The sequence below is a fragment of the Saccoglossus kowalevskii genome, chromosome 22 (assembly GCF_978046115.1).
Source record: "Saccoglossus kowalevskii chromosome 22, keSacKowa6.1, whole genome shotgun sequence".
Lineage (NCBI taxonomy): Eukaryota > Metazoa > Hemichordata > Enteropneusta > Harrimaniidae > Saccoglossus > Saccoglossus kowalevskii.
The window spans coordinates 14954955-14966641 of NC_140662.1; the positions used below are offsets into that span (position 1 = coordinate 14954955).

The 11687-nt window shown below is 35.2% G+C and overlaps 1 protein-coding gene across 1 annotated transcript; it reads left to right on the forward strand.

Annotated features, from left to right (window-relative positions):
* Positions 1–1293: 1293 nt before the first annotated feature.
* On the forward strand, positions 1294–9243 carry LOC146729034 (P-selectin-like). Its single transcript, XM_085495764.1, has 10 exons — positions 1294–1627; positions 1994–2173; positions 3039–3218; positions 3400–3579; positions 4464–4643; positions 4882–5061; positions 5466–5645; positions 7772–7858; positions 7968–8046; positions 8661–9243. Exons 1-10 carry the CDS (start codon positions 1294–1296, stop codon positions 8791–8793), a joined length of 1713 nt encoding a protein of 570 aa, XP_085351890.1. The 3' UTR covers positions 8794–9243.
* The last annotated feature ends 2444 nt before the right edge of the window (positions 9244–11687 follow it).

The following is an 11687-nucleotide window of genomic DNA, read 5'->3' on the forward strand; positions in this document are numbered from 1 at the left end:
GATCACATGTGACAGTAAGTTATTTTATGTACATACGCATAGTTTCATCAGTATCTAATACTTATTTCCAAATGAGACCGAGATCAGAGAAAATGACAATCTTCCAAAGTAAACAGTTACTTTTTACAAAACGGGTATAGTGATAGTTTGCGTGCACTGATAACAGAATTACCAAATAGGACCGTCAGCTTGTCAGCAATGCTCGCCGCATTTGTTGCATGTCTGTAGAATGTATTTTTTCCTGTCCTCAAATGTCAAACTCCAATCTTTGTGGCCCTGGTATACTAACCTGTAATACCAAGCTAGATAAACATTGCAACATACAATCTCTAGGCGTGCTAGAGAAGAATGTATGCTTTCACGAAATGAGCCATAGCAAGAAATCAATAAGGTAGCACATGGCACCGAAGAAACTTCTTCACAAGAGACAACACTTACATTTGTAAGGCAAAGCAAGAGGCAAACCAGTAACATTATTACAAGACAGCTAGCTGTGGAAACGGCAGACTTGTTGACAAAACACGCGTCATATCATGGGCGACGGTGTCTGGTCACGAATGTATCACACTAACATGCTTGGTGTACTGTGTTAACTCAAAAATCGCATATCTAAAATGACCTTTAAATTGACACACATTTTTATACATAATGTAGGATATATTTAATAGATTACGTAAGACATCGCGTCTTGTCATGTAAAAAGACTTATTTAATTAGAATACACGATTCAACCAATCAGGTTTGGCTGTTTTAAAATCTGCTTAGACAGTTGTGTGCACTCTGAAATTGACCATCTTAGTTTTCAATGACGGAAATATAAACAATTCCACTGACTAGATTCATATGGATAAGCCTGGCAAAACAAATATTGTATAATATACATAGTTACCGATCAGTGACCATGGACAGTATTTGGAAACATTCCTGTGTATTGTGTGTATAGGTGACAAATAACAGGTTCAGTTATAATAACTACAGAATGCCAATATCTTTTGTTTTTCAGCAACTATTCTATCAATGCGTGACAAGAAAATGACATGCAATAAAGCTTCCATGGCGAAGATTACTGACACAGTTAATATCCCCGACCTCCGAGCGTTTACTATATGTATGTGGTTGAAATGTGAATTAAATCGCGATTGGAGTACAGTGTCTTACGCAGTATTTGGTCAATCTAATGAAATCGCTATAATTGGGAGGGCTAATTCAAAGATTACGCCATACATAAAAGGTCAAAGTCTGGGTAGTGATCATAAACACAAGTTCACTGACGGCCAATGGCATCATCTGTGTATGACGTGGAAAAGTAGTGACGGAAGATGGCAACTTATACAAGACGCAGTCGTAATCGCATACGGCTCCGAAATAAAAACTGAAGAAACTATCGTTGGTGGCGGTTCTTTCATTATTGGCCAGGAACAGGATTCCGTTGGCGGTGCATTTTCTACCGATCAATCGTTTGTAGGAGAGATATCATCTTACAACATTTGGGAACACGTTCTTGATTTACCTACAATCAACAGTGTAATGCAATGTGATTATGCGGGTGGTAACGTGTTTTCTTGGTCCATGGACAAACTTGCTGTATTTGAAATGACAAGTATTGATCCTGAAGATACACCACGTGGTAAGGATTAAATTATCTTTATTTAATCCACGATTTGATTAATCAACTAAGTCAATCCAATCAGCGTGAATTGAATGGTTATTTAATCAGGTTTCATATAATAATATTATAGATAATTGTCATGTGGGTATGTTTTATTTAAAGAAAATATAAACTAATCAAAATACAAACGCTATATGCGTCACCATCAATTATTGCATATAGCGAACACCATCCTAACAACTTTTGATCAGTAATCTTTTAAGATCTGTGATAGAATTTCAACGTAAATAACAACGCATTTATCTAAACAGTTATATGATTATCGGTTTCTGTCTACCATTTTGTCAGTGACAACATTAGTAACGAATCCATGTTTATTTCTAGCTGTTAAATGTGAAACACCCCCTCATGTGATACATGGCGAATTATCATCGTGTACGGATGGAATGAACTATAGTAGTCAATGCACTTATAGATGTGAAGAAGGTTATGAAGCTATGGCGTCATTGGTTATAAGATGTAATTGCAATGCACAATGGAATGTCACTACAATACTTTGTGTCGGTAAGTGTGATGTTACAATAGCAAACAAACATTGTTGAGTGTTTTTTTTATTTGTTTTCATAAACTGTGTCTCCCATTATATAAAAGAAAAAACAAGGCAAAGATATTTCAGTTTTCAAATCGCACTTCTTGGTGCAGCATCTGGTAGGACTATTTCACCAAATGGGTATTTTCGATAACTGGAATGTAATTTTTCCATTGTATTCAATCATTTTTGTTTTAAAATTCACGTTTTTTAATTAACGGGTGTGTCTTTGACAATAAAGCATGTTTTAAACAGCACATGAAATTCGTCAAAATTACTGTCAATTTCTCACGTTTTTTTTTCAAATTCCAAACTCGATAAAACTTTCTCAATTTGTAGGCAGGATAATGTACACATTATTCATTTGAAACGATTCACTTCCCTGGTGACATCTGTGAACACTGTACAGTACTATACTACTCATTACATTACCCATGATTGATCAATGCTCACGCGGGATTGCGAGCCGCGTAACTTCTATATATTAGTTATGTATAAAATGTCGGCACTGAAAAAACAAATGACCTCTCGGACATTTTTCACATATATGCAATTTTCGTTTTGAAGCAGTTTCAGCTACTGACAAAAGAGTTATGATTCGATTTGACATTAGGCACATTCGCAGATAATCGAAACTCGGAGCAAAGCAGATAAAAAATTCGACCAGGCAGAATGTGCCATATAATTTAATAAGAATTTACTATTAATATGAATTATGTAGCATATTCCATGACAGGATAACAATGCAAATGACACAATCGCATACTCCAACATTATTTGTCCTAACGCATACTACGTGTCTCTGGTAATATGCTCGAACATGTGTGATTTTGTTTTCAGGTGTCCCATGTGGTTTACCACCATTTGGAACACATGTTGGATTCCCATCATGTACAGATGATGTGAACTATGGTAGCCAATGTACATATACATGTAATATTGGTCACGATGCTGTGACGTCATTGGTCACAACATGCGGAGCGAGTGGGCAATGGGATGAAGATAATATTATTTGTAACAGTAAGTATTGGTTTAATTGTTATTTTATACACAATAATCTGTGTCCTGATAAGTCACGCATTCGAATGAAAATGTAATTCTAACTATACATGAAGTTAGATAATTTCAAATACATATACAAAAGTTGCAAAGTTGGTGTGATTAGATACAAAAACATATGTTTACACTTCTGTAATTCCAGTTACCACATGCCAGAGTGCGCCACGGACGATACATGCTGAATTATCTTACTGTACAAATGAAATGAACTATGGTAGTCAGTGTATATATACATGTGATGACGGATATGAAGCTGTGACGTCATTGATTACTAATTGTAATGGCAGTGGGCAATGGAGTGTCATAGAAATCATATGTGACGGTTAGCATTATATTCACAGTTATAATACCGTGTGCAGCCCAATATTGAAACGCCACGTTCTCATTAGTCGATCCATACCACGTGCCGCCCTATTACCTGATTATAACGGGTCACTGACCGTATTCGAAGAACGAATAAGGTGCGTGACTCCTCCATGTTCGATGTTCCCCCAAATGAGTACGGATCGTTCAAACAACATACATTTCATGATTTGTTTTCATGTTAAAAATCATGGTTATTTTTATGTAGACAATTACCTATCTGGGTATTGTTGCATGTTCCTTCGCTGGTGAACATTTATGCGTAAACACGAGGACGCACTTACTTCGCTGTCGATTCCTTTGTTCACGAGATACTTTTGCACGTATATTAAATTTTGTTTGACATTTCAGTATATTATAACTGAAATAAAATACACTGCCCATTATTCTGTGCCAGCATGGCTCTAACTAGGATAATTACCTAAATAATGTGTTTGAATGTGTTACGTTCATTGTTGGCACATCCGCCTCCTTGTCCTGTTATCATGCAATAATGGTCCGCGCGTCTACCTTCATCACCTTAATAGAATACCAAATAAAAAAAATCATTTCAGGCAACACAGGTAAATGCAACCCTATTGTTTATTCATAATTAACAATAATCAAACATCGAAAACACATACAATGGTCACGTAGTAATACAATAAAATAGTCATTTGTAGCGACAACACAAAGAACTGTTGAAGGAGTAATATGGACTTCATTCTGAATGGCATGTATAATAAAATGTTTTGAGTCTGATCTATTTTGTACCCAGTCATCAGATGTGAAACTGTGCAAGAGGTGACACATTTTCGAAATTCACGATACAAAACAATCATGTTTACACTTCTGTCATTCCAGTTACCACATGCCAGAGTGCGCCACAGACGACACATGCTGAATTATCTTATTGTACAGATGAAATAAACTATGGTAGTCAATGTACATATACATGTAATGACGGATATGAAGCTGTGACGTCATTGATTACTAATTGTAATGGCAGTGGGCAATGGAGTATCAGGGAAATCATATGTGACGGTTAGCTTATTATTCTCAGTTATTGAAACGCCATGTTCTCACGTGGTTGTATTCGAAGAACGAGAATACACACAACAATATGTGTGACTCGGCCATGTTCAAATGTTTACCAAATTTTGTACAGATTGTTTAAACAACGGATATCGGGTTACAAATAATGTGAACTATATAGTAGCCAATGTACATGTGATACTTGTTACGGTGCTGTGACGTCATTGATTGTTTTTTTTATTTTCAGTTATCACATGTGTTTTACCGCCAGTTGGAACAAATACTGGATTTCCATCGTGTACAAATAATGTGAACTTTGGAAGCAATTGTACGTACAAATGCAATACTGGTTATGTCGCAGTGACGTCATTGGTTACGTCTTGTAATCTGACTGGACAATGGGATATTAATACTGTTTATTGTAACAGTAAGTGTTATGATTTTGCATTCCTAAATGTATAGGTAATTATATATATGATCATAGTCGTGAATAAAAACTTTTATTTCATCAAATAAGGTGTAAATGTTATCTTTTCCAGAAGAAAACTTGGAAAAACATTTGGAAAGACTGTAATCACGGTCACATTCAAGTTTACTTTTACTTTTGATTTGTTCATTCTATGTACACCGTCCCATGGTTTTAAACATAAACATTGTAAAGTATTGGTCTGACAGGATTCTACTCATTTTGTAAAGAAACAATTGGAATTATCTCTTACATCACACTGCATTATTTTGTAAAATAAACATTTCAAACGCAATATACTCAAACTCGCATTCCGTCCAATCCCACAAACTCAGTAACATACCAAATCATTTCTGCCTTTCCAGTTATTACATGCTACAATTTGCCACAGACGGTAAATGCTGAATTGTCGTATTGTACAGATGGGATACACTATGGTAGTCAGTGTACATATATGTGTGATGATGGCTACAACGCTGTGACGTCATTAGTTGCGACTTGTGAAATCTCTGAGAAATGGAATATTACAAGAATTATATGTAATGGTTAGATATTTTATTTATACATATGTGCAATATTATATTATATTATAGTGTCTGGTAATCAATTCATAAACTAACTCAGATATAAATAACTGTATCAATAATTTAAATTGTAGATGCAGGTTCATCGGAACCCAGAGTCATAAAGTGTCATTGTTTATATGTTGAAAGTCGTGACATCGTTGAAATTGCGAAACTCGATCACAAGTGGGACATAGTAGAAGCGCGCAAATTACCTTGAAAAGTGCAAATCGTATTTTTCTCAAATCCTCTGCATAAATGTTGGTGTATTTTTCAAAACACTTGTATTTGCTATGTTTATTATAAGTGTCAGTAGCATTTGCAATGATTAAGCAATGAGCCATTCTCTCTGCTTTACAGTTGGTGACATTTGTTCAAACCAACATAACTGCTTTGTTTCATGCGAAACTTTCACACTAGGACTGCGTCTATACCTGTGTACTAGTTTCTATAATGTCGTCATTATTACTATAGTTACACATTACATGACATCCGTCCATATATATGTTAGTGACTGCTTTGTGTGTTAAAACATATAGTTCGACATGATTGTCTTCGTTCCCGTATGTATATGTACCGTATTTATCCGGGTAAAAGCCCATGCCGGGGCAAACGCCCACCCCCCACTTTTGACACAATAAAGAAGTCGAGGTCATATCCCGACACACGCTCAGGAGGTCTTTCTCTACACAAAAAATAACAAAAACTATTTTCTATTCGTTGACTGTGGTTGTATTAATATTTGACTTTCTTGGAGTCTGTCGTGATGCTTATAAAAATTCTTTAAATGTAATTGTTAATTACGTAAAATAAGGGGTGAACGCGAAATAGCTGTGACAGCAAAATACGCGTTCTGCCTTCAGGGCAGCGCGTATACGGAGAGCCGCGAAGCAAATGTCGCACTCGTTCGGCTTTAGCGTCGTCGACAATGAAACCAATGTTGCAATATTGTAGCAAACTTGTACCTGGGAGAGTGGTTGAAATCACGTTATTTTGGCTAAATATAAAATATTTGGTAGCAGCTTGCGAATCCATAACTGGGGCCAGCAATTTTGCAATGTCACGCCGAAGACTCAAGACTGCCAACTTTTTTACCATCTTTCATCACTGCTATTGCATTTCTGTCATGAAAACTATTCTTCTGTCGTTGGATAAAAACAAATTCCTATTTCAAGCCCACCGAGATATCCTAATAGTGAGACATTCCAACCGCCGGAACTTGCTGAATGATAATTTTCACCGTGATTGATAAGCGTCGAGTTTGATGAGAAAGCAATGCCACGATTTGACCTTTATGGTGAAATACTAGTAGGATAGTAGTGATGTCATTCTTAGCCAAGCAGTAAAGCAGATGCATAAAGGTCAAAGATGATTGCTCGACTGTAAACAAAAGCATCGCAGCAGAGCGACCCCATTTTTCTTGTCTCTTTATTGGGATTAAACATGAATGAAAAGTGCCAAATCTGTGGATTAAAAGTGCTAAGTCCAAATTGTGTGGGACGATATCGACGAACTTCTAGAAGAAGTTGTAGGGATTTTGTTCGACGGCTACAGTGACGCCGACTTTGACTTTCAGGGTTTTGAGTTTGACGAAGATGGCAATGAACGCACAAATAAAGATCTGAGAAGTTTTTTCAAACAGCTATAAATTGTTATAATTTTTACTGTGTAAATTTGTAAATTATCATTGATCATGTATGATCGGAAATCATTTTACGCAGTTTAACCCCTGACATTTTAATTCATTTTGAGTTCATGCGTGTTTGTCGGCGGGAAAATCCTGATTCAAATGTTTCCTCACTGTCGATTGTTTTTATTTCTGGTTTATTTGTCACATTATACGCAATGCATTAGTTTTGTTTTACTTATAATGTTGCATATTTTTCATTTATTTCTGTTGCATGTTTTCATTTGCCCTTCTATTCCCTGCCGCAGTTCGATCTGCGTGTTGTCAATTTTGGCGAATTTTCGTTTTTTTTTTTTGCCGGGGATATCCTGGCAAACGCCCACCCCTATTTTTTGGCAATTTGTTCAAGACCCTGGGCTTATACCCGGATAAATACGGTACATGCAATTATAATAATTCTTGTCTATTGCTATTCCCATAGACACAGTCACTCAAGTGATCACAGATGAGTTCAATACTACGCATCAACCAATGGTAGATAAACGTACTTTTAAGAGTATATCAACAGGTATGATATATTGTATTTACTGTATATAGTTTGGTATGTAAATGTCATGTTCCTATCATACTATTACATAGTATTGATACATATTCTTGTATATATGTATAATTTGTAGGCATTGTAGTTGCTGTTACAGTGGCATGTTTGGTTATTGGTCTAGGATTGGGATTTTTGATAGGATATTTGAAAGTATGGTAAGTTGTGTTATACATTATATATTTGTTATATAAGATTTGCATACGTGAACAATGTTTTTGTATTGATTTTTATTATTCAGAAATGTAACTCTATAAAGCTATAATTTGAAAGCAGCACGCCCTTCAATAAAACACTAAACGTAGTTTGAATACAAACTCTTTGTTTGTATATACTTGACCTTGACATGATTCAATTTCGGTTATCAATCTATCACTGATTCGATATACTTAGTCTTAAAAAAAGTTGGCGTCAAAGGAGTGACAAAACTGATATATTATGCTTTCCGCTTCATGTTACGTACAACTTGTATTTTGAAATGAACCACTCGATCAACCAATACAATATATGACAATCTAAGTCTACTATGGACTACGTCTCAATAATGGTTATACAATATATAAATAACGACGTTTCGTACAGCAATGTGTTGTGCCATACTGTCGATAAGAAGTCGATATAATTAAAATTTGATTTGCCAGATGCGAATATAACTGCTCAGCTTTTATGTAAGAACTCTTAGACGTGCGATAATATCCAACATTACTGCACAATGCACAGAACAAAATATGCATTTTTTTTATATTCATTGATTGATTATATTACATTATAGGCATCATAAGAATAAATCAACCCAGGACGCTCGCTATGACAAAGTGACATTCAAAAACGAATACACTAAAGTGAATCCAACGGATACACAATCCCCTGTGTCAGAATCAATTGGAAGTATAAGCATCATTTAGAGATTGCTTTCCTCTTGATGGAATTGATTTTGCTTCTGAGAAATGAATGTGACAAGTGTGAATAAACAGCGGTGATGCATGCATTGCAGTTTCCAATATAACCTTGTTTCTGAAAATACAAGGCTTCGCATTGCTTGGCTCCATCATACACTATTTGTCAATTTCTATACATGTAGTAGAAATACACTAAGACACGTGTACGCATACGACACTATAGGATATTGATTATGTTCTTATATTAACTATTGATATATATAGCCAAGGAGTCATTATTTTCATTACTAGACATGTGTTATCATCATTATATTTTGTATTAGTAGACATTCATATATTCAGAGACACATTTTACTATATTTTGATCTTTAAATACTTGCCCCTAATTGTGCGTTCAATATATTTGAATGTATGTAATTTTATTAAGATTAAACAGGCAATGAAAGCATACCGTTATTTATTTTATGTATTATTTTCACACCTTTTAGAAAAATGAACTACACACTTTAGCTGATAGCATAAATGCTGTACCTTGAGCTAGATTCGACGGGTTTGAATTATCTTTGGCAAAACAATTGTATCAATCTTTGTTCTGTTTGTTTGAACACTACAATCTAGGCCGTATTCATTATATTCGGCGGTTTTACCGTGAGAACGATATAATACTCCCAATAATTAGTATGCTTCTAATGTATTCATTTGCCCACATTAATACAATGGTTGGTTCTCGGTGATTGACATCATCGATATCTTGTGATAAAGTCAGGGGTACGGTTTACAGACACAGCAATCGATTATTACAAGTGTTCTAGTCGCATGAATGCTACGTATTACTGAAGCCGGCAGTAACGGCCTCATATAAGTATGGCCGTCTAGACCGCAACTACTAGTCTGTCAGAGGCTGTACAGAACCTCCTCACTCATGCTAAAATAAAGATGGATTCTTCAAAATTTAACTGAAACTGATATCAATCCACTGATATATATCCACCTGATAGAATGTCACGTATTTGTAAGAACAAAGTACGTATATGGAGGAGCATACAGTGGATATCACTTGATATTATTTCGATCAGTATATTATATCAATATTCTGTTTACGCGCCTAAAATACACGTTAAACAGATTGTGTGTGAGATTAAGTGTCGTTTGGAGGAAGTAGTGTACTTGGTACGGCCCGTTGTTATGTATAATAGAAGCTTGGGATACAGCCTACTGGACGAGACCCGTCAAAGTATTAATACCATTCGCGAAATAAGATGTAATAGAGACAGAACGTCGGGTGAACTAACCGTGGTTTACTTAGCTAATTCTATATATAAAGTACAAACAAGTATTTCATCTGATATTATATGGATAAGTGCTAATATGATTAATAACAATAGCAATAAATTGATTGTTGGCAATATATATGTGTCTCCCTGTGATAACACAATATTTGAATTGTTAGAACGTGAGTTAGCGGCTTACATGTAACACCACCCAATGGACATGTGTATCTGACGCGGGCACTTCAATGCAAGGACTGAAAACGGTCGTGATTTCATCTAGGACGAATTGTCGCAATGTATCCGTAATAGGAGCACCTTCAATCGAATTGATGGACCGTTGTGTGACCAGTTCTCTGGAGTTAATTCATTCAATGCATATGGTAATCCACTATTGGAATTCTGCAGAACATCTGGTATGAGAATTGTTAATAAGCGTGTGGACTTATCTAATGGGAGTGTCGGTTTTACTTGTATTAATAATCGCAGTGGAAGTGCCGTAGACTACATACTTGCACCGTATTGAAAGTAGACTAGATTCTGATCATTAGCAGTTGTCGTTCGATATTTACTTCAGTACTGAACATGTCATGTAGCTGTCCTGCCTCTTTCAACCATCTAACTGTGTTATATAAATATCAATAAACAATACATGAATAATTTCAATGAGTTTTTTTTCAAAGTGCCGATTTTCATGTTACGGTAGATTCTTTCAAATAATATCTTGATAGCAAACATATAGACGTCAGCCTCTAACAAAATGAGACATTCCGTGGAGAACAACACTGAAATACTAGCTAGTTTGTATACCACTGAACGTGTCAGACAGAAATGTCTCGTTATCAAGGCATTAAGTTAATTTAGAAATTCTAAATCAGAAAACCACCTTATCTACAATTAAAAACAAGTGTAAGAATAATTACGCACAACTTTAATAGTGTCCTTAAAAAGATAATTATTGCTTTTTTCTATACAGGGAAGTTCCAATGTTTCTAAGAATGTATTAATATTATGAGAGTCCCCTTCAAATCGGTGTTAGTTTTCAAATAATTTGTTTCTCTCCCGACAATATTTTTGTTTTCGTTAATTAAATTTTTTACTTACATTTTTATTTTGTTAATTTTTGCAATCAAATATTTTAAGATATTTTTCAGCCACCTCGTACCAATTAGCTCTCCGTCTAATAATGCATACTTAAATAATATAATCGTAATTGCTCGCAAGTAACGACTTCTGTCGTGTAAGTCTCTCAGAAGAATCAAAGTCGCATATAGTCTTAAATAATATGTTTTTCCAATTCCAATTCTTCTCGACTTTTTTTTTGTGTTTTTTGTTGGAGAAGGCAATCGTATAATCATATAATATGTGAAATTGTATATATTTTCAAGTTTAAATTAAAAATTGGCCATTGAATTTGTTTATTAAACAGGGAATTGAATATCCAGTACGATGGGTCAGGTTTGGAAACTGGGTTGCGAACTAGTAATAGAGATAGTTGAATGATCCCATTACTATACGGGTTTAATTGAAGTCACGGATAATGAACTTCGCAAATAATCGCAAACAAGGAAATAAAAAATTATATTCTGGAGTGCTTGGGATTGATAACGACTAAAAGTAAATCTGAAGGCA

Bases quoted from the DNA above. Each gene is read 5' to 3' on its own strand.
- LOC146729034 (XM_085495764.1), top strand. From the start codon at position 1,294: ATGACGTGGAAAAGTAGTGACGGAAGATGGCAACTTATACAAGACGCA. The intron at 2,174-3,038 runs GTAAGTGTGATG...TTTTGTTTTCAG, and splicing joins CACTACAATACTTTGTGTCG to GTGTCCCATGTGGTTTACCA. The intron at 4,644-4,881 runs GTTAGCTTATTA...TTTTATTTTCAG, and splicing joins CAGGGAAATCATATGTGACG to TTATCACATGTGTTTTACCG.